At 39.0% G+C, this 24,210-nt stretch overlaps 2 protein-coding genes across 6 annotated transcripts in view; one reads left to right on the top strand and one right to left on the bottom strand.

The window, feature by feature from the left end:
• Positions 1 to 24,210, top strand: part of LOC146521506 (V-set domain containing T-cell activation inhibitor 1-like) — a 216,209-nt gene that overhangs the window by 181,323 nt on the left and 10,676 nt on the right. The window lies entirely within an intron of this gene.
• On the bottom strand, positions 4,349 to 9,492 carry LOC146521507 (chymotrypsin-like protease CTRL-1). 5 transcript variants are annotated; one of them, XM_085155073.1, is made up of 6 exons: positions 9,378 to 9,492; positions 8,331 to 8,351; positions 7,856 to 8,009; positions 6,489 to 6,745; positions 6,283 to 6,404; positions 4,349 to 5,818 (listed from the first exon to the last, which is right to left on the bottom strand). In XM_085155073.1, the coding sequence occupies exons 1-6, from the start codon at positions 9,433 to 9,435 to the stop codon at positions 5,453 to 5,455; spliced, it is 978 nt and encodes a 325-aa protein (XP_085011199.1). In that variant the 5' UTR covers positions 9,436 to 9,492; the 3' UTR covers positions 4,349 to 5,452. The 5 variants fall into 5 exon arrangements, with proteins under 5 accessions (XP_085011199.1, XP_085011198.1, XP_085011196.1 ...); XM_085155072.1 differs by having other exon boundaries at positions 8,286 to 8,351; positions 9,378 to 9,471; XM_085155070.1 differs by lacking the exon at positions 9,378 to 9,492 and having other exon boundaries at positions 6,283 to 6,406; positions 6,503 to 6,745; positions 8,286 to 8,584.

Below are 24,210 nucleotides of genomic sequence, written 5' to 3'. Positions count from 1 at the left end.
CTCTTGATTTAACTGGCTAGTCTTGCTCATTGAGGGACAAACGGTTACAGAGGACACACTCGAGGCTTCAACTCACCTGCAGGTGTAACTTTCAGCTTGGTTTCCTGCTTAACCTCAGATCTCTGGCTGTGATTTGTTTCATATGAGATGTGGCACTCATATGTTCCAGTGTCATTAAAGGTGACGTTGTGAAGAATGATGGACATTTTTCCACTTTTCATGTTTGGGTCTTCCAGCTCCACTCGACCTTTGAAAGATTCATGCTGGTATGTTTTGTAAAGACGATCTTCCCGGAAGAAACAGACGTAATCGTCTGCTTTCAGGTCACTCTTGGTCCATGCTACCCGTAAGATGCTCCCTTCATGGGAACCCTGACAATCGAGAGTTGCATCCTCTCCAACCTCCACTTCTTTCTCGTCTAAAAGAAAAGAAAAGAATCCAAAAATACTGCACACCCCAAATTATAGTTGGATTAGTGTTGTTGGTTAGTGCATTACAATCATTCTGGACAGGCTCATATCTGCTACTTACAACCAGCACACTGTCATAGCCCCATTTTTCCATAATCCTGAACCTCATTTAAGTAAAACTTTTGGAAATCTGCCAGTAGAAATGATTAAAGGATGTACAAGGAGGTACACCTTTAATGTCTGCACATCCTACGGAGAAAAAAACAGTGAGTAAGAGGGACAGCCTAATTGAAAGTGTATTTATATTTCAGTTTGATGTGATATATATTGGGACATTTATATATAAGAACTATTTCATGATATTTTGTATTATTGAATATTGCAATTTACCTTGTTTGTTATTTTCTTATTTATTGGAGGAACTGTGCTCACATACTTTCCTCTGGGATTAATAAACTATTCTGATTTCTCTGAATCTCATTTATGCTCCAGATCAGTTTGCAGATGGTGAAAGAGCAGTAAGGTGGTTTAAACAATTACTTAAGTCTTTGAAATGTTCACATTTTACACTCAAGCTCACACAAAACATGTGCAAGGTATGAAAACCAGCTTGGCTGCACTTCACTGTCTGGTGCGATCCATTTTCACAACCAGCAGCAAAGAGAGACACTGATTGTTGCATCTCGCCTGCTAAACCCTGGGTTGTTCCCTCTTGTCTGTGTGTTTTATATGTGTAAAGCAACCAATATAGCCTTTGTTTGTTTGTACTCACTTGTTTGTATGGAATATTTTATGTGCTGTAACCTTTGCTGCCATGATGGCAGGTCTGTCTTGGAAATGTGATATTAGCCTCAGTGACACTTTCACCTGGATAAATAAAAGATAAATAATCCCAGAGTGGAAGAAAAAGAATGAAATGGCTTTAGTGGACGTGGAATTCTGTGAAAACTTTGTAACAGAGCTGTGAACGCTCCCGCCTCAAACACACCTCAGCTTCCAGCAGGGCCGTTCAGGGACATTTACAGGAAACTCGATCATATTTGCTTTGCAATAACTTTACTATCAAAAGGTAAACAAAGACGAAGTGGGTCACTACAAGAAGTCGAGTCACTCGGTTTGTGTGTTAGTTTTGCTTTATTTATTTTTTCTGCTGATTTATTCTTATTTATTTTCACGTTTATTTATTGCCATGTTAGTAGAAGTTGCAAGATGTGGCCAATTGTTGGTCTCTGGTTGCCTGAGCTTTAAGCTGGAGATAACAGACCTTTCACTATGTTGTAAATTTCAATAAGATTACGTTACCATTCGTGCCAAATTGGCATCAGTATCGCCTTCAGACAACAACACGTCCGGCCCATGCCTAGAAATGGGCATCTTGCGATATGTGTGTTTGGATTTTCGTTTTGTAATTAACTACGTCGTGTTTTTCACTGATGATTGAGATGACTGTCTTCTCAGTCTGTCCACACTCTTGTAGGCGATTGGAAAAATATCTTTGAGTGCATCTTGTGAGGGCAGATAACTTTATTTATTTACTTATAATTTTTGACACTTCCCTTTCTCAGACTGCTGAAGATGATTTATACCTCAGATTCTTAGTAGGACAGAGAGGCGGAGAGGAAGGATAGGAACAGGATGTGCTTACAAAACTGTTGGAGTTTGTTTTTTACTCATTTTACTCATTGTACTCTATTACAATGGCAATAAAGGGCTATTCTATTCAATTCCATGAGGTGAAGCAAAAAGATCCACACACGTGGATCATTGTTATTACTGTAGAGTCTTTACCTTACAATTCAAAGTGCTTTGAGGCCACTTTGTTGTGGTTTTGTGATATATAAATGAAACTGACTTTAATTGTTTGGCTTCTATGTTTCTGTGAGTCGCTGCAGTCTTATCTTATCTCATCCTCTGGAATGTTGGTCAGTCGCTCTGCAGAGTCAGTTTTGTTTCTCCACATCTCAGTCCTGAACCATACTTTGTTGTAATCGAAGAGAGACCTACTGCACCTTTACCCCCCATGAGCAACACTGATGAGACGATGAAAACTATCTTTTTGTTTTTACTTTCTAATCTGATGTTAAGGACTTTACTCTGCATCCTCTAAGTCTCACATTTTGAGAGCCAGGAGTTTAAGATGCAAGTCAGCATTCCCAGTTTGATGTGGTTCGTCCTTGAATTGTCAGTGGATGCCTGGATGTGTGAACTTTTGCAATAAAAAAAATCCTGTTGGCTTTGGTAGACTCTTGCATCTATAGATCTGATGCTTAGGTCCTGTTCTTCTCTGCCGTGATCAGAGCCTCTGTGCTGTCCCTTTAATCTGGCCTTTTTCTAGCCACTGCTAGGATTTCTTGATGTTTTGTCCTTTGTCTGTCTGTCAGTGGTACATTACATGATTTTGGATCCTCCTGTTTGGTCCCAGCATCTGTCTTCAGCTGTCAGAGGAACTCTGTCAGCTCATCTTGGAGTATCCGATGGATGCGTCACCAAATTGCAAAATCTGAATGAATTTTTATGACTTTTAAGTGTTTTGTGGGGATTTTTCCTAAGGATTATAAACTGGCTAAAACCCAGGACAGAAATAATATACCAGCTTCCATCGTCAGACGAAACTCCAAATATGTATCAGAGGATGACTCACGTCCAACTCAGGCCACAAAAACTGACCCTTGACAGGGGAAAACACCACCACGCCGAACCTCCTCTGGGAATCCCAGCACAGAGAGCAGAAACTGACAGGTGGAACTGTGAAGCAGTGAGCTGGGTTTTTAAAAAGGCGTCGCTGCTGCCTGATGTTGGGCCCACAGAGGAAGACGACTCACTCACTCTTCTTAACTTCCTTCCTAAGAATGTTGGTCCCTGAATGCAATTGACACCCTCTTCTCGACGAGAAGCCTGGGTTTGGGAGAGCCTATTGAAGACATCTATCTTTTTGGAACCATGATAAAAGGGTTCTTGCTGATCTGCGCTGGCTAGGCCCAGGCTTATCGAAGAATAAAGAAAGCAGAAACAGCTGTTCAAATCCCCACAAGGCTGCCCGCTATGTTGATTGGAACGATTGATTAGCGACTTCCATAGAGAAATGGAGGGAGGCTCAGCCCCCACCCATCTCAACATAATGCTTTTCCTGGCCAACATTAACAGTGACTGAATTACATGCTCATGTTGTATCAGTGACACGGGAATATATCCCAATATGCACATTAATGGGTTTTCTGTCACCTGATGACCAATGGCTGTACTAATATTGGCGCAGACCTCTTTCCAAAATGACTGGATAATAGCACATTCCCACAAGCAGTGGAATCTAGTGCCCACTCTGACCTTACACTTGAGACAGTTTGGAGATGTTCCCATATTATACTTACTATAAATATACATTTCATTTCATTTCATTTATTCATTTATAAAGCACATTTAATAACAACAGGGCGTTGACCAAAGTGCTGTACAACATAACAATTAAACAGTGGCATTAATAACAACAACAGATAAAAATTAAAACAGATTAGGATAAAAGAATTGGTAACTCCCCTACAGTTAGGGGAAAGCCAGAGTAAAAAAATATGTTTTAAGATGCGATTTAAAAAGAGTAACAGTTGGGGTCTTTCTAATGTGGAGAGGTAGATCGTTCCACATTTTCGGTGCCACAACCGCAAATGCGCGATCTCCTCTATGAACCATCCTAGACTTATGTAAAGTAAGGAGTAGGTGATCACTTGATCGAAGGGCTCTAGAGGGCGTATACAGCTGCACAAGGTCAGACAAATAGTCCGGTGCCTGGCCATTTTGCACTTTATAAGTTAAAAGTAAGATTTTGAATTTAATTCTAAAACGGACTGGAAGCCAATGAAGGGAAGCAGGCACCGGAGTAATATGTTAGTGTTTCTTCACACGAGTCAAAAGGCGAGCTGCAGCATTCTGTACAAGTTGGAGCCGGGCCAAGCTGGACTGACTGACACCCACATATAGTGAATTGCAGTAATCCAGTTGAGATAAAACAAACGCGTGAATTGCTCGTTCCAAGTTTCTATAGGATAGAAAAGATCTCACTTTGGATAGGAGCCTTAATTTAAAAAAGGACCGCTGGACAACTGAATTAATTTGTTTCTCAAATGTAAGTTTGCTATCCAAGAAAACCACCAGGTTTTTTACATGCGTTTTAACAGCACATGTTAGGTTGCATAAGTCCAAATCTGGGGCATTGAAATTACCGCTTGGTCCAAAAATAATTACCTCTGTTTTATCCTTGTTGAAGGTAAGAAAATTTGAGGCCATCCAGGTTTTAACTTCGTCGAGACATTTGACTAACGATTTCATGGGCGTGGAGGTGTTTCTATTAAACCGAAGATAAATCTGGGTGTCATCGGCATATGTGTGAAAGCAGATGTTATGCTTCCTAAAGATTAGGCCTAGGGGCAACATATAGATTGAAAAAAGAATTGGGCCTAATACGGATCCCTGCGGGACACCACAAGTAAAAAGAGCTGGGGAAGAAATAAAATCATTAAGGCTCACGGAAAAAGTCCTCTCGGTGAGGTACGACCTAAACCATTCCAAGGGGATACCTTTGATACCACATTGCGCCAAACGGGAGATCAGAATGCTGTGGTCAACAGTATCAAAGGCTGCAGTTAAGTCTAGGAGCAGGAGCACAGCTGGGTCTCCTGAGTCAGTGATTAATAAAATATCATTAAGCATTTTTAAGAGGGCAGTTTCTGTGCTGTGGTGGGTTTTGAAGCCCGACTGGAACTTCTCAAAAATATTATGACTGTTTAGAAAGGATTGTAGCTGCTCAAATACAATCCTTTCTAGAATTTTTTGACAGAAACAGTAGCTTGTAGACAGGTCTAAAATTAGCAAGAACAGAAGAATCAAGATTCGGTTTTTTAAGTAATAAATAACCTTAATAATCTTTTTTAGAAAATGGGTTGGGACTCCATCTGAGGGGCAGGATGATGTCTTTATGCTATTGCAAAGCTCTTCTACCTGGTTAAGACATGTTCTTCATGTTTGTATTGAACTTGAGTAAATGTGTTGATCTAGTTTCCAACAGTTCCAGCAAACACATGGAGCAACACAACGAGAACACACAGAGAGGAGAAGTGAGTGAAGTGGATCAGGTTTTCACCACTGCAAAACACACCCACACATGTCGGGGAAGTGGGAAGGGCAGTAGGAGTGGTAGGAGGACCTGTGGGAGGAGCAGTGGTTTGTAATGAACTGTGTGGGGAGGTGAAGGTAACAAAGCCTGGTGGTGTCCCTGTAACTGTGTCGCTGATCCATTTCTGGTACTGGGCCACAGGAGTGTAGCCTGAAGGAGATACATTGCATCCAAACACACTGAAAATTCCACTCTGGAGCCAGACTGATTTACTCTGAGTCATGAGTGGCGCTCCAAGTTTATCCTGTGGAAAGACAGTGATGAAAGTTATTAGGACAGATGTGTAACTCTTAGAAGTTGACCTTTTTCACCTGAGAAAGTTTTAACTTTGTTGGTAGTCTTGTTGCAAACTGCTCAAATAAATTAAGGGACTAGTTGATCATCACAGTATATCACAGTCAGTAAAACTTAATCGATGTCAGTCTGTCCAGTTAAGAAACATGAACCACTGTGAATCCATTTCAGCTGCTTTGGTGCAAATGAAAGTGACGATTCCACAGACAGAAAGTTTCAGACAGTTCTTTTAAAGGAATCAGTTTCATCAAATAAATTAGAGTTTTTTTAAAGAAAAAAAATTACCTTTGATTAAATATGAATATGAATATTTATAGACAACGACAGTAAAACAAGTAAACCAAAGTGTGACTAAAGATGAGATTATCTCAGTGACAGTCAACAACAGGTTATAATAAATAAAGTTGTGCTCACCCAACATGAACTCGTCTGTCTTGTACAGATGATGCTGTCTGGGATCCATGGAAATCTGGCTTTGCACACATCGTTTCCCACTATTGATACTTTTGCCTCCTGCAGGTTATAGCTCAATATCTCTGTTTGGAGAGAATTTAAACATCAGGCTTTTCTAAAGACTCCAACACAATGCTGTAAAATCAAATAAATATTTTATGATTTACCAATGTGACCAAAGCCGATGGCCCAGCTGCTGGTCTCATTGTTGAAAGTGCTGTTTTCTGAGGCCAAGCAGATCGGCTGAATGTAGTCTGTGAAATTCACAGGAGCCGACAGCTTCAGAAGACAAATGCTGTTCTCACGAGTCAACGAGTTGAATCCAGGATGGCAGGTGGCGTTTATCACTTTCAGCCTCACTGTATTTGGGCTTGGATCTAACAGGCCGTTGCTGCCCAGCAAGACCACCATGCTCCTGTAATCCCTTCACACACAACAGATATTTTTATTGTGCCTCATGTTGATCATTGTCACAGAGCAAAGCAGTCAATGTCACGAGTTTCCTTTTTCCTTTCAGCCCTTTGTCGTGTGTGTGTGTGTGTGTGTGTGTGTGTGTGTGTGTGTGTGTGTGTGTGTGTGTGTGTGTGTGTGTGTGTGTGTGTATTCATCCATAACACTGAGTAAGTTTATGTTTCAGGTGCTGCATGGAGATCTAGCGTTTGTAGAGGAGCAAGCTCAACAAACATCAGCAAACACACAAACTGTGTGTGATACTTTCTTAAAGCAGAAACTTTTTCCAACATGTCCAGATATGTAACTTACATCTTTATGATTCATTTTAGAGTTTCTAAAATCAGATCTTGGATCAGTGATTGTGCTGCTGATAATTCTGTGTTTTCCAAAAGTTGCATGAAAGCATCAGATTAGTTCAGGTTAGTTTGCAGGACTGTGGTGAAGGTTACAGAGCTGCTCTGTGTTGGACTGGTGCAGAGCGTGGTCAGTGTTAGAGTGCAGTCACCAAAGTCAATTTATGCCAGTCCTTAAGTTCTCTTTTGAATGCTGACATTACAGAGTGCAGGGTTTGGATATCAGCCACAGAGCTCATGTAACTCATGTAAATCTGTTTATATGTTTTTGAAGTGAGCAGCGACTGTGACGTGAGGTCAGCTGACAAAGAAAACTCACAAAACAAATGACCGTGTGACTGAGTCTTTCCCAGCATGTGTTCGTTAATGAGCCTTACAGAGGTGCGTAGTTGTATTTATTAGCTGCAGGTTCCCCGTTTAAAAACTTTACGCTAAGCTAACCATCTTCTGACATGAATGGACAGAATGAGGTCAATATTTTCATGTGACAGCATATCTTTGACAAATCAATGCTCCGAAAAAACAATGACTTGGATGAAATTAAATTAATGTGACATCTGGTTTGATTGTTGTGCAGACAACTCTGTACTTTGCCGTTCAGCAATTTGTGTAACAGCTGTTGTTTTTAAATGTTAAAAGAAGTGAGGAAATATTTTAAAAAAAAAAACATCTCTAGTTCATCATCATATTACTCCTCAACAAAGTGTAAACTGGCAGCAGTGACTCACGTTGGTGTGGAGGTTCCAGCTGTCAGCACCCACTGGTTGGTGATCAGAGACCCTGCAGCAATATTGTTTACAAAAGCGAACCAGGGCCAATTTCCCGGTGCAGCGTCACGAACTCCTGTTATGCTGCTGCTGTTCACAGCACTTCTGCCACATGCTGACAAGAGAAGAGAGAGCACAGCTAAACAGATCAACCACCACATTAAAACCACTCAGAGAGATAACACTGATCAATGCTCTGCTGGGAGATCCTGAGCAGTGACATTCATGTGGATGTTATTTTAACATTAGACTGTGGTTCACATGTGACCCACAAATGTGTCAGACAACTGGAAGATTTTACTGAACAAAATCATTTCACAGTTTATAGAAAAACCAAAGTCAGCACACTCAAATGTGGACATCACAGTTTTAAATGTGCTCATTACTGTACAGCTGACAGAAGGAAGACAAGGTTCAAATGTCTTTGGATGCTTACTGGGCTGCTGTGAGTGACAACCTGAAAATGAGAAAACACAGACACACCTGTTAAATCTGTGAAAGTAAGCACTGATTGCTTTCTTCGAACTTGAAGAACTGATCGCACTAAACACAACAGTCAAAGGAGCTTGCAAAGAAAAGCGTCTGGACTTCTTTAAGTTACTTGAAGACGTTTCACCTCTCATCCGAGAAGCTTCTTCAGTTCTAAGGTCAAATGGTGGAGAGTCCCAGATATATACCTAGTGGGAGTGTCCCCCCACAGAGGGACAAAAGGACCCCCTGATGATCCTCTACCTAACCACATGAGGTCACAATCAGTCAAGGTTTCAGGTGAGCTCATTGTGAAACCTGGCCCCACCCTATCATGTGATTTCCTGAGGTCAGATGGCCCAGGTTGTGAGTGGGCGTTAAGGCGTCTGGGAAGGGATCTCAAAACTGGATTATAGATGGCAGAGAGTTGGTGTCGTAAACCACCACCTCTGTTCTGGGCCATCTGACCTCAGGAATTCGCATGATAAGGTGGGGCCAGGTTTCACAATGAACTCACCCAAACTCTGGCTGATTGGGACCCACACCCAGTTCCACACCTTGGCTCAGGCGATTAGAGGATCATCAGGGGGTCCTTTTGTCCCTCTGTGGGGGGAAACTCCCACTGGGTTTATATCTGGGACTCTCCACCATTTGACCTTAGAACTGAAGAAGCTTCTCGGATGAGAGGTGAAACGTTTTCAAGTAACTTAAAGAAGTCCAGACGCTTTTCTTTGCAAGCTCCTTTGACTACGATGACCTGGATGACTGAGAACCTTCACAGACACTAAACACAACACTTTTTAGGGGGAGGGGATTGTAGATCTTTAAGTCTAGTTTCTGTATTTAAAACAGCTTTTAAGAAAATCTGCATCTTTGCTGAGACAAACTTCAACTTTTCATTGATGATGTTGATAATTTTGACATAAAACCTTTAAACATTAACCTATCAGTTTATCTTTAAGTGACATGTCTTTGCTTTAAAGAAAGAGAACAACCAATCAAATCATTTTCTCACCTTCGCAGAAGAAAATGATCACCACAGTGAAGCAGCACACAAACTGTTGGAGAGCCATGGTTAACTGCACCTCTTTCAGGTAATCTTAGACTTTAAGTGTGTCAAATTTATGTCCAGCCCCCTCTGTTCCTAGCAGTCATCAGGGCCCCGCCAAAGAAACCAGTCAGACTAGTTGGTCTTTGTGCTTTTTGACTGCAGTTAAGCATGATGCAATGAAATTTGGGGCAAGTTCAGTTTTCAGTTCAGTTTTATTTATACAGCCCCAAATCACAACAACAGTCACCTGCTACTGTAAGGTAGACCCTACAGTAGCAGGTGAAAGTCCCCACACAGCATTCTGCAATCAGACCTGATCAGTTCCAGCTTCCAGTTTGGATTCAGGAGACAGACACTATCTCTACTTTTAAGATTAGGCTTAAAACTTTCCTTTTTGCTAAAGCATATAGTTAGGGCTGGACCAGGTGACCCTGAATCCTCCCTTAGTTATGCTGCAATAGATGTAGGCTGCCGGGGATTCCCATGATGCATTGAGTTTTTCCTTTCCAGTCACCTTTCTCACTCACTATGTATTAACAGACCTCTCTGTATTGAATCATATCTGTTATTAACCTCTGTCTCTCTTCCACAGCATGTCTTTTATCCTGTCTTCCTTCTCTCACCCCAACCGGTCGCAGCAGATGGCCGCCCCTCCCTGAGCCTGGTTCTGCCGGAGGTTTCTTCCTGTTAAAAGGGAGTTTTTCCTTCCCACTGTCGCCAAAGTGCTGCTCATAGGGGGTCATATGATTGTTGGGCTTTTCTCTGTATCTATGAAGCGCCTTGAGGCGACTTTTGTTGTGATTTGGCGCTATATAAATAAAATTGAATTGAATTGAATTGAATCAGTTTGTTACTGTCACTGTCGGTGTCATATTTTTGGGATATGTCACGCACATTTTAAGGCAAAGATGACACTTTTTAGGTTACAAATAATCCGGTTATTTGTCGGGCCTTTGGTACTCTTGGGGCCCTTTCTTCTCATATTTTTAAAATAATTGGTATTATTTTAAAGCACAAAAGTATAACAATTGATTGACATCAAATTTGTTTGGTTTGGATAAACGTGTGTATGTGTGACCTTTTACATTTTCATGAATAACTTTAACACAGAAGCAGCATAAACACAAATATTGCAGCACAAACGTTTGACAGCACTTTTGTTGAATTGGAAGAAGGAGTGGGTCAAGTTCACCATGACGGTAAATCACGGACAGAATAAGAACAATAGGAATTTTCACGAGTGGGAACCAATTTGTTAGACTCAGAACTTTTTATTGTCATTGTGCAGTTTTTTGCGTAGGGGTGCAGTCACTGGTGTAGATGGTGTATAGGAGTGGACCCAACACACAGCCAGCGCTGAGTGAAAGGGTGGATGATCTCTGCTTGCCAACCTTGGCTGACTGTGACATGTGGCGGGGAGAGGTCCATGTTTAGCAGCTTGGCTATAAGAATGTCTGGGTTGATGAAAGCTGAGCTGAAATCAATGAAGAGCATCCTTACTGATGTCCCAGGATTCTCCAGGTGATGCAGAGCAGAGTGGAGGGCAGTGGAAATTGCATCCTCGGTGGACCTGTTTGCTTTATAGGCAAACTGGTGGGGGTCGAAGCTGGGTGGGAGGCAGTCCTTTATGTGCTTTGAGACCAGCTTCTCGAAGCACTTTGCAACCACTGGAGTCAGTGCGATGGGTCTGTAGTTGCTGAGGCTACTGATGGTGGTGGACTTGGAGAATGGGACTATTGTTGCTTATTTCAGGCATTTGGGGACAGTGGCATGTGTCAGGGAGGGTTGAATAGTCCAGTGAACACAGCCAGCTGGTCGGCGCAGGCTTCGAGCACTCTACCAGGTATTCCATCAGGGCCAGCAGCTTTCCTCTGATTTACTGCTCTCAATACATAGCGAACCTGGTGTCCTTGGAGGCTAAATATGTGAGGGCTGTGCTCAGAGGAGGCTGTGGGCAGGGCGGTGTGCATGGGGGTGTCTGCAGTTCTCTCTCTTGTTCAACTTTATTCCAACTCGATTCAAAATCAGGGCGAAACTTTGTCTCTGTCAGATCCACAGTCAAATCCATAGAAACTGAGTTGTTACATTTAAAGTCATGTTCACATTTGAAGCATTTGGAATAAAAGAAAACATGATTTACAGACATCACATGAACATCGTTTAATGACTCAACCAGTGCAGGTCATAGAAAGTCCCTGTCATACTGTGGGAACTTTGTTACTCAACAGCCTTCATTCAATCACTGCGTCCTAGCTGACTGACAAGATTAATATCCTGGGCTGACTCAGAAGCAGAGCTGTTAAACTTGTATGTGTCACATGCAGTGTTGGTCAAGTTACTTGAAAAACGCAATCAGTAACTAATTACTGATTACTTCCCCAAAAAAGTAATCCCGTTACTTTACTGATTACTTATTTTCAAAAGTAATTAGTTACTTAGTTACTTTTTAAAAACACGATTTACAACCTGAATAGGTGATAAAGCAATAGATCTTTCAGCCCAATTCTACTTTTTCTGCATAATCCATCATACAAAATGTAATCAAATGGAAAAGTCCCTTTTTAAAACTTGTTTTATTAGTTTTAATTTTTTAACTTAACTCTTTTAACATCAAGTAAAAATTAAATTATATGCAACATTCTCTGACTTGAAGAAATTAGTTTAACATTTAAACCTATTTTCTGCACATTCCAGCACATAATATATATATATATATATTTGTGTTTACACTCAGTCTTTCAAATAGATGCAAGTAAAACACAGCAGAAAATAAATAAAGTCAAAGACTAGCGGTCCTTTTGCTCTATTTTCACCTGTAAAGCAGGAGTGGGGTAGGCGGAGGTTTACCCTGGTGCAGGTGTGCCGCAGCGGTCAGTGGAAGAATCCGCGAGTTTCTCTGTGAGTTTCCCATTACGTCGTTGCGCACTCGGTGCTTGCTTGGAAGTTTAGGGGGTTTTTTATTTGCTGTAAAAAGAAGTTTTCTTCCCACGCACAACGGACACTAATGTTTTTGTCACTTTTTATGGAATCAAACTCAAAGTAAGGTCAGTACTTCCACGCTTTAAACGCTGCATGCTCATACTCTCTCCCGCACTCGATATATTATCCATTGTTGATGTGCACACAGCTGTTGTCACGAACGTCGCACTCGCTTAAGTCACTGTCATGAGACATTCTCGCAAAAAATCACAGTTTTAGTAACGCAGTAACGCAGCGTTCCTACGGGAAAGTAACGGTAATCTAATTACGTTTTTGCGATAGTAATCCCTTACTTTACTCGTTACCTAAAAAAAGTAATCAGATTACAGTAACGCGTTACAAGTGCCCATCTCTGGTCACATGAGAGTAATTTTTAACTGTATTGCGTCCTCCTGTTCTTTGTTCGGAGTTTAGTTGTTTCTCCTGTGTTTAACATGGCTTCTCCCACTTTAGTGTGTGTTGTGTGATGGAGTACACAGGTTAATCTGAAGGTCAGACTGCAGACTGACATCCTGAACAGCAGTGATCTAATCCGTTGTTTGTGCGCCATCTGGTGGTGAGTCTGGTAATTGTAAAAGGATGACGTGACCTCTCATGAGCATTGTAGTGTGACTGATGGATGTAAAGCTGACCTTCTCTCCCCATTGGTTGTTAGACATTTTTTCCAATTCCATTTTGTATGCTGTCAGGCTTGGTTAGTCTGTGGAGCTGCAGAGGCACAGAGAAGTATGGATCTGGCTGTAGCTGAAGGAAAAACTGAGGTTTGGGAGGAGTGGAGGAGTTTAGTAAAGCTGTGGAACAAGATTTTCAGTGTCTGTTGGTTCCTAGATTTTATTTTTACGCCTTTCTTTGTTGTTTTTTGTGTTCACTGACATGTTTCAGCCGTATAAACTTTTTTTCTCTTAATGATGAGAGGGGGAAACTACAGAACTACCACCCTGTAAGAGAGGAAGGAGGAGGAGGGTCTCGCTTGATGCTAGTGTGGACCGATCAAAGTTCAGTAGCACCTGCAGATGGAGAAAGCTTATTCACTATGGCTGCTCTGTAAGTATGCTGTGATGTGTTTTGGTTTCTGAAAAGGATTAAAAAGGACTCTCACTCTGTTGCTCCACAAACATCCAGTTTGTGAAGAAGATAAAAAGAGAGAAAACCACTTCCTGTTTTCTGCTTCTTCAGTCTGTAGATCGACCAGACTGATGGCGTTGCTGCTTTTTTCCTGAATGTGAAGCTTTAAACTAACCTGTTATTCCTCTTTAGTTTCAACTTCACTCCTCAGCAGCACAAAAACCCAAGGTCAGTCACCTTCTCCTGTCACAGTTTAAACCTAACATCAGCTACACCGTAATAGAAGCTCCAAGCATTTTTTTTTTATATTGTGGCATAATATCATAGTTATTACAGCCACAAACATGAATCAATTTTATTGGAATTCCACGTGAAAGACCAACACAAAGTGGTGCACACGTGAGAAGTGGAATCAAAATCATACATGATTCCAGACATTTTTTACAAATAAATAACTGAAAAGTGGGGTGTGTGTAATTATTCAGCACAGGAGCGTGGCACAGGAGAGCTGTTGCACTTTCAGTGTAAGTAAAGTAAGTAAGACAAGCACTTTATCACCTACTCTGTGTCTTTTGAGAGAAGCCTTATCCTTAGAAGCCTTATCCTTAGTGCATTTCAATATGAAGCTGTGTGTAAATGGATGAAAGGACGATCTGATATTCTCGTGTTGGCGTTGTTCCCACATCATCATAATTAATGTTTTCCCAGGGTCCACATTACAAGCGACCAATCACCTTCTTGTGACGTCATACTTTTGCGACTTCGAAAAATACCCGCCTTCAAAAACAAATGTTCTTAGAGAAACTGCCTTTTGTCTGCCGATCCTGCGTTATAATAAGTAGCCTTGTTTGGAGTTGTGCAGGGAGTCACTGTTTTACAGAACAGCATTATTACGATGTGGCCAAATTGGCCAGCAGGTGTCACCGTGGTGATGCGCTTCAGATTGTTCCGAAGCTTCAATACATTTCAGGTGTCAGGACAAGGTTTCCCTGCAGGGGGACCAACTATGTACTGTCCGATAACAAGTGAGAGCAATAAATAGATCATTTTCTGTTGTAACCCACAAACTGAATGGTAATGGTGTAACGACACTCATCTTTCACTTTTCAGTGAAGCATAACATCACTATCACTAATCTGATTTTACTCCTCACCAAATAACACACCCATAAATGTAAGTTCTCAAGAAACCACACTTTTTCACTTTCAGGAAAGAAACAGAAGTCTATGTGAATACAATTTTTTCCTCTCACAGCAAAAAAGCTTTAAAAACCATCAATATTTGTAATATGTTTAATGTCCTTGTTTTATGTCACTGCATCTCTAATTTTTTAAGCTAAAATTTTCTGTTTTTGTTTTCTCCCTTTTAATCGTACTTTCTATTTTATTTGGTTAATTTTACATACTCTTACTCTGTATTATTTTGTATGAATAAAGTATACATTATTATTATTATTATTATTATGCAGTACAATTGTACATTGTCTCCTCCATGTATTACATTTGTTGTTATTGTTCCGCCTGAAATAAAGTTAGAGGAGAAAAAAACGTCACTACTTCCACGTCGAGTTTGTTAGACTGGAGGCGGAGTCAAGTGGATTTGCTTTTTCTGCGGTCCGCGCTCCCGACGTTAGGGAAAAATTCAGTGGTGTAGGCGGTGTCACTCCCCGATCCGTACCGCACATGCACAAATCTTACGTCACCTCGTCGCTTTGCCTTTTTTTGTTGTTTAGCTTTATTGAGGAACAGTATACAGAAAATGTATACAAGTTTGAACAAAATTAACATATGCCATGGGGTTTAATATAAAATTTACATACATTCAAATAATTTGTAATTAGTACAAGAAGTAATAGTTTTCATATCCTTTTAATTAAGTGATTCATGAATCAATTTTATGTAAGATAAAGTATCATTATAGTAGTGTTTAAAATTAGGCTTTTGGCTACTGTATTTGCATTTGTGAAAATAAAATAAAGCTAAGATAACTAACAAGTTTATAATAAAGTAAACATCTTCTTTTTTTGCCTTTGAAAAAAAACACAATACAACATTTTCCCATTTCAAAGCAAAGTCCTCGTAGAGCTGTCCAGTAATGAATCAGTTGAAGTCTTTCCAGAATGTTCTAGCGTATGAACAGATCCAGAAGAGGTGCTGCACAGTCTCAGGATGGCTTCCACAAAATCCACAGTTCACATTTGTGTCCCTTTTTTAATTTTGTCATATAATGATTAGCAGGATAATATTCATGAAGTACTTTAAATGAAACTTCTTTCACTTTATTCGTTACCAGATACTTGTTAGGAATTGTACATACTCTTTTGCAGTTAATGTCACTGACAAAAGAATTCCAATAAGACGTCAGATGTGGAACAGTTAGATATTCTCTGTGGAACAAAGCACAAATATTCTTATTACCTTTACTGTGGTTTGTTAGACAGATTCTTCCTATCAGGAATCCACAGGGTTGGGGAGAGAAACAGGTGATATGCAAGGTTGAATACCTTTAAATAGCATTATAATACCCGTAGGTATCGCATTAAATATTATGGCATATTCTTTGGATGTGGCTGGAAATTTCTAAGCGTTTAAGAATTCTGGATAAGACAAAAGCTGCCCATGGGATTAAACAACTCTTCACTAAAACAATTTGTTTCTCAACACAACTGGAGGAAAATAATGATTTATTTTTATGCATTATGTTCCCATTATTCCAAATTAAATATGTATGAAGTGTAAAGTTGTGTTTATATACAAGTTAATAGAACTTGTTTGTGAAACATCGAGATGTTTTCTGGAAGCTTATCTATATTATAATCACAACCTAAGATAAAACTTAGACCACCAAACTTAGAGAAAACGTAGTGAGGAATAACATTTCAATGGGGACAAGTTTTGCCGTCCACATGCAGAGAAATTGCTGCATAAGTCAGTCGAGACAGACCTTCTGCTTTTGAGAGCAATATCCTCCATCTTAAGCTTAAATCTCTGATTTAATTTGGTTTGAGGTTTTTTAATAATTGGGAGAAATTTTAGTGAGATTCTATTTTTTTTTATCTCTGCAGACAATCAGACCTAAATAAGTTGCTTTGTTTTTAACTGTTATATTACAAATACTCTGATCATTACCCTCTTTGACAGGTAATAACTGACATTTATTTAAGTTTAGCATCAATCCAGACCCTTTTGAGAAATCATCTATAACTTGTAAAGCAATTGGCACCTGGCTGGCATTTTTAAGAAAGATTGTGGTACCATCTCTGTCTGCTATGTTTATACTTTCACATGGCTATTTGAGCTATGAGAGGCAAGAATTTGAGTACTACTCGGGCTACTCGGGCCTCCCTGGCGTACACCTCGATTAAGACTAAATCGAGAAGTGGTGCCATTTTTCATTCTAATAGCGCTATTTGCACTGGAATACAGAGTTTTGATACCTTTGCAGAAGATATCACCAAAAACCAAATCTCTGAAGTGTGAGATATAAATTCATGCTCAACTGAGTCAAAGGCTTTATAGAAGTCTAGGAGAAGGATAAATGAGTAATCAGATATTAATGCTGAGTAGTCCAGAATATCCAAGACGAGTCTAATATTATTGGAGATGTGCCTGTTTGCCATAAATCCAGACTGTGTCTCACCTACAATATTATCTAAAATATATTTAATTCTTCTAGCTAGCAAAAGAGCTAATATTTTATAATCATTATTTAGGATGCTTATTGGTCTCCAGTTGTCTATAAAAAGTAGGTCCTTCTTAGGTTTGGGAATTAAAGTAATAAGTCCTTGAGTGAGGCTGGGGGGAAGTTTGCCCCTTTCAATACTTTCATTATAAACCTGCAAAAAAAAGGAGGCAAGCTGAGAAGAGAATGATTTATAAAATTCAGCACCAGCCCATCTGTGTCTGGAGATTTGTTGTTTTTAAGAAATTCAATAGACATTTCAACATTATTTACAGGGTCGATAAATTGGGTAGCGACCTTTGCATTATAATTGGATTCATACAACTTTGAGTAGAAATTACAACAAAATTTAGAGACAATTATTGCATCATCAGCGACCGTACCATTTATATTCAATTTATGAATAGTATTGGCTTTAGATCTATGTTTTTCTAAGCGGACAAAATAATCAGAATTTTGCTCTCCCTCCTCTATCCATCTTTTTCTTAAATGAACAAAAGCTCCTTCAGCTTTCTGGTGGTAAATCTCAACATATTAGATTTTCTTCTTCTGCTGCCCTCGACTTAGCTATTTTTGCCCCATACTGTCTCAACATTTTACTCGTCTCAAATTTAAAAATTCCCCAGTTTGTGCTATAGGAATTCTCAATATTAGCCTTGTGTATAAAGGGTTTTAACATTTGTGTAATTTCAGATTTTACAGCTGTATGGCTCAAAAGCAAACTATTTAATTTCCAATATGAAGAGCTATTAATGATAATAGTAAGAAAGAGTTGCAGGTTAATATATATGGTATATGGTCAGTAAGTGGAGTTGTAAGGATATTGACCGTAACGCTGTCCTTTGATAGTCAAATTGATATTAACCAAAAATCAATACGTGATTTTCTTGAACCAGAACGGTTACTCCAGGTAAATGACATATCATCAGGAAATTTGTCTCTCCAAATATCAGTTGCATTAAATTTATCCATAAATGTTTCCAATCTCAAATTATTGCTAAAATGTTGTGCTGGGGGCCATCTATCTATAGTGTCATTTAATGAAACATTAACATCTCCTCCAATTAATACATTTGAACTGGGATATTTAGAGAGCCCAAAACTAATCCTTGTATGTAAAGAGTCAATTAATTTATCATTTTCAGGTTTAGTATATTGGGCAGGATTAATGCATCACTGCACTCTCCTTGTCGTTTCAAAACATATCTCTCTCTGACTTTATATCCTCTACGAGAGTTTGTGTTATATTATGTTCAACAACCCAGCACTGCTTTCCTCCCGAGGTCCTTGTAGAGGAATCCACAAGCTTTCAGCTACTTGTATCCCTCCTCTTGCATGTTTACATGTGAGTTTCTGCTGTTGGTAAGTCCATGTATCAAATGTTGCATAAACGTGACTACAAAGTATAAGGAGTCGGAATATAGAAGCTATGAAGGGAGGAGGCCTCCGCAAAAAACGTATCTTTTTGTATTCATATCTTGTATGAGTTCTCTAAACTTATCAGACTTTCTGTCCTTCATAGTTTGTGTGTGATTAACAAAGGTGATATCTGATAACAACCTAAAGTTCATCATGAGGATGACACTGCAACCTTTTGCTGCTGCAATTTCTAATCTTTTCCTCATGTTTTCTGTGGATCTAAGCTGAAGTGGTTTGTTGTGGTCTTTCTGGAAATGCATCACCAGGTTTTTAGCAAGATTAGACCTGCATCAGCATGATCACCTGCCACCAACACCTATCTGATTGACTTGTACAGAAGATAGTGGTGAATCCTACTGACAAAGAAACTGCTTCAAAAATAAACACAAAACAGAAGCACTAAATAATGATTTTAATTCTTTATATAGTGCATAAAAGACAAAAAATTCAAGCATGTTTAACAGGTTCAAGAAGAGCCAGTTTATAAAAAGTGGTTGGATGATGTTGTTGGTTGCGGTTGTAAAACCAGTTGCAATAAAACTGCAAAGAAAGCCTCCTTGTGATTACTTTGGTCACTGGCAGGTTGTAGTGGTTACCAACAGTTTCCATGAAGGACGCAGATTACTACTCAACTACTCAAACACGCCCAACATCTAGTTTGAGTCACACTATCCACAGCTGTGTTGACTAATAGTTTGTTGTTCGATGAGTAGCAAGTAGCTGCATCAAACCTTTAAAAAAAAAAACTAAAGGAGAAAATAGCAAGTATTTGCAGACAAATTGTCTTCCATGCAAAATGTAGTCAATGGCCAAGGAGTTTGGATGCAGCACAACACCTCCATGATCCATGATCAAAAATACAGAAATGGCCAAAAAAAATTACACAAAAGTACATGAAGAACTAGCAAAAAACACAACATGACATGTGCATCTGTGGTTATAAACATGACAGTAAGACAAATGTTTAAGCCATCATAATTAAAATAATAATAAAGAAATCCTAACCTTTCCAAACACGGCCCTTTATTCCAGGAGCTGGAACATCAGCCAACATCTGTACTGATATCTCTGCTGACCTCCTGGCACTGCCGAACCATAAATGGCACATATTTCATCTTAGCACCGAAATGTGCGCTGCTTTTCGGTCTGGTTACTACCGTTTATGTCAGAAACGGTGCCATCATGGGAACGGATACCGGTACCCATCCCTAGTTAAAAGTATATTTTTGGTTAACTAAGGTACGAACACCTACAAGTGAATGCTAAATAATGTTTACACTATACGGAGGCATATATGGCTTATAAAAGGAAGCATAATATATGAATATTATTGATCAGGTTTAAGAATACTGTCAGTCTGCAAAGCCACATATTCAATCCACTTGTTCCAGACTAAAAGTGATGCATAATCAGACTGATACTATTTAGTCTAAATCAGCATTAATTAGTAACTTGAAAAAACAAGATTTTCAGTTTCTTTATATTTAACTGACATCACATAATGGTTACTTTCAAGTTTTGTCTATTCTCACACAATAAGCCAACAATTAGGTAGGGTACATTATATATATATATATATATATATATGTATATGTGTATATATATATATATATATATATATATATATATATATATATATATATATATATATATATATATATATGTACCCTACCTATATGTGTACATATATATATATATATATATATATATATATATATATATATATATATATATATATGTATATGTATATATATATATATATATTTACGAATAAATTCTTTACAAATCCTACCATGTGAATTCATGGATTTTTTTTTTCACATTCTGTCTCTCACAGTTGAAGTGTACCTCTGGTGCAAATTACTGACCTCTGTCATCATTTTAAGTGGGGGAACTTGCACAATCGGTGGCTGACTAAATACTTTTTTGCCCCACTGTATATATGATGTTCAGCCAGTATTTTAATCTTCTTTTCACCAGCAAACACCGTGAAAAACTATGGTGAAATGATCAATGAAAAACACAGATACTACGTCAGCAGAACAAAAATTACAACTCAAATAAAACTCAAAGGAGCTTTTCTTTGCAAGCTCCTTTGACAACTCAAATAAAACATACACACAAAGTAAATGTACCAACATACCATGTGCGCCTTTCTACTGAACATTCACGAGCAATTGTAGTCCATATCGTCCATATTTCCACCTTTACACAAGCCAGCCTTCTCTTTCTGGCTCGAGCCTTCAGTCTCTGGTGACATGTGCGCTTAATTGAGCACTGAGGAGACTGATTGAGAACTGAAGATGAATAAAGGTTTTGTGAAATGACTACTGAGTTCCGGTGCCGTCTCTGGATGCCCGAGGAATACAAAGAACTGGGGAGAAACTGATTTCGTAACAAGCTGATCACAGAACATATTCTGTCTGAAATTTCCTCGATGATTTCATTATTTAAACCTATTTTATTGATTAAATCTGTTGTTTTAATTGTTGCTGTGACTTTTTTGTAACTCCCTCCAAGTTAAAATGGACAAAAGGCGTTCCTGATTTTTCCTGGCATTTATTGCATACAGGTACCACCAATGATGCTGTGGGAACTGTACAAACAACATTAAATATTCAATTTTACAGTAAGTTGTTCTCATAGAAAATAAACTTATTCAACAGCATTCAACCTTTACAAAATGTTGACATATTACACATGACTACCATAAACTCGACAGTTCTGTCACAAGTAAACATCTTATTTAACACATAACACATATAAAATACAAATTGTATACCTCTCTGTTTGCATTAACTTGAAGGGGTTAATGAAAACACATCTTGCAGTGCACACTCTTTACCCACAGCTTCGTTCGAAAACTTCGTTGCATGCGTCTCCAAACCTCTACCATCAATTGAGAAAGGAAAGCACGCTGCCCTCTACTGAGTGTGGCGTGTAACTAAAAATATCGTCAACCCTGAGCAACAGACAGAACACTGGTACCTGGAAAAATTTTGCTATCCGATTTATTAAAAATAAAGTGTTTTAATGTATTTATTGTAACTTAAAACCATGAAATAACCTTAAACGGCATAACTGCTGCTGACAGCAGCCACATCTATGTTTTCATTTTCTGCAGCATTTTAACCTTTAATACTCTTTCACCTGGTTTCAATGTTAAATAGAATGTAAAGCAGGAGAAAGGAGTCAGAGGCCACGGGGCAAGGACGCAGGGAAACATGACATGGATTCAGTGAAAGTTTTTGTATTTTTATATGGACATTTATCTGGATTTAGTAAAAGCTGAACCCCAATCAGAACCTTTGGTAAGAGTTCCAGATGAAGTGGAAATCTTCCTTTTTTTAAAGTAAGATGTCTTAAAAAAACAAAAAACACAGCTAATCGTTGCACTCAACCATACCAGAATCTGCACCATTTCACATCAGTTTATGGTATATGTTGCGCAGCACGGTGTACAAGCTTCTTCTCTTGTGCCTTCTGTAAAGAGCCACCAGACACTAAAAATTATAAACAGTCACACAAAGCCAATTAGTCCCAGCATGTTTTGTTATGAAACACAATGGACTTTTTGGAGTTTCTGAGAAAGGACTGAACTGCATTCCAGTCATGATGGCACATGATTACTGTGTGTGTATGTAGTTTATGTCATCAAGGTCATAATTGAAAAAATGCTTAAAGTGATTGATGTATGAAGCACTTTCACAGTTTATCACCAACAGGTGGCAGCACAGGAGATTGAGTCAGACCCACAACACATGAAGGTGTTCACTGTGACCTCTGACCTTTAATGAGTGGGGGGGGGGGGGGGGGAGAGAAAATGAGGAAAATTGTAATCATGCGCTGATAGAGAGCAAACAATAGAGTAGATCAACAGTAGATCAATAAGCAGAGAAATGAAACAATCACTGAATATTAAACAGAAAAAAGAGCATCTTCTGCTGTGCCCCCTGCAAAGAGCCATCAGACACTAAATATTATAAACAGTTACACAAATTATATAAAAATAATAATCCAGATTAGCAATAACATGTGAAGGACACAAGTTTCTCAATTCTTGCATGTCCCACCGGGAGGAGGCCCCGGGGAAGACCCAGGACACGCTGGAGAGATTATATCTCGTGGCTGGCCTGGGAACACTTTGGTGATCCCCCGGATAAGCTAGAGGTGGTGGCTGGGGAGAGGGAGGTCTGGGCTTCTCTGCTTAGGCTGTTGCCCCCAGATAAAGCGGAGGAAGATGGATGGATTGAAGGAGGCAGTCAAAGGAGAGATCAGATCTAAACAGAGGCTCAAACTGAAAGTCAACCAGTGCCAACATGTTTTCTTTTGAAACATCATGACCTCTCAGAAGTTTAAAGAAACGGCTGAACTGCATTCCAGACATGATGAAACAGGATTACAGGTGTGTCAGTGCTGATGAATGCTTCCTGATAGTTCCCAACAATAAACACGTTCAGACACATGTCAAAACTCTGGGTTTATAAATATGATTAAAGAGAATTTCTAACATAAATATTAGAGGTCCATGAATAAATATGTGTCGTGTTCATAAGAGCAGCCTCTGTGTTTAAATTTGACCTCCAGAGGGCCTCAAAGCTCCTGCTGGCTCATCTATAATGAGATCATTTGTTTTAAGTGATTCTTTTTTTTCTGCATATTAAAAAACCTGCAGCGAAGCTTCTGTTCATCCATTTGAGTCATGCATAATGTTCCTTATATCATCAAAATGTCTAAAACGAGTAAAATTACAGAATAAATGTTGGAAACTTTCCACTGATAAACAAAATGCTGGTGGGTGTGCTTCTCTCTCTCTCACACTTTCATTTCTTCTAAAACAAAACTATCTTTGTCCCTCTGTGCAGGGCCTGTTCTAAAAAGATATCTGTGTGCTGAGTCTGCTCTGGTGTCCGGTTTCAGTCTCTGAGTAGCTGCTGTTATAGCATTGATATGACTCAATTTCCTTTGACAGCAACAGCAGATTTTTATTGGTTACAGAAGCTTTTACTTCCCTGTTCTGACAGGAACAAATAGTTTCAAACTTACAGTATGATAAACTTCCTCCTCTATCTTTGGTTTATGTTTACTCTAATTTGAAGGAAAACATGACGAGGTGAAGGAATGATGTGAAGTTTTCTTACTGTCTCCCTTCATAAAGGATGCTCCAGTGTTCAGTCTGCTATTAGAAGTCATGAGGGAAGCACTGGTCGGTGTTTCACCAGTATTTAAAGAATCAAATCAGCTCTGATTACAACTAATCTAAATACTAAAGTCTGTGCCAACATCTTTTGTTTTGAAAAAGTTTCTGAGAATGTGCTAAACTGAACTGCAGTCATGATGAGAAAGGATTACAAGGTCTGTGTGTGTGCTAATAAATGCACCGTGATATTTTGTAACATTACACACATTCCTCAACCCGTCACCAAACATGCTGGGTTTATAAATATGATTGAAGAGCATTTCTAACATAAATATTAGAAGTCCATGAATAAATACACAATACAGGACAAATTTCATCAGTAAGATACTAACTAGGTTAGTCTGTCCCTACTTCACATAGGCTTTGGCTGAAATTAACAATAGATTTACATTAGATTAAAAAAAGATGTCTGCATATCAACATAGAGATCCTATCAGGACCATCAAAATAGAA

The sequence above is a fragment of the Neolamprologus multifasciatus genome, chromosome 3 (genome assembly GCF_963576455.1).
Source record: "Neolamprologus multifasciatus chromosome 3, fNeoMul1.2, whole genome shotgun sequence".
Classification (NCBI taxonomy): domain Eukaryota; kingdom Metazoa; phylum Chordata; class Actinopteri; order Cichliformes; family Cichlidae; genus Neolamprologus; species Neolamprologus multifasciatus.
This window is presented reverse-complemented; position numbering and strand designations above follow the sequence as displayed.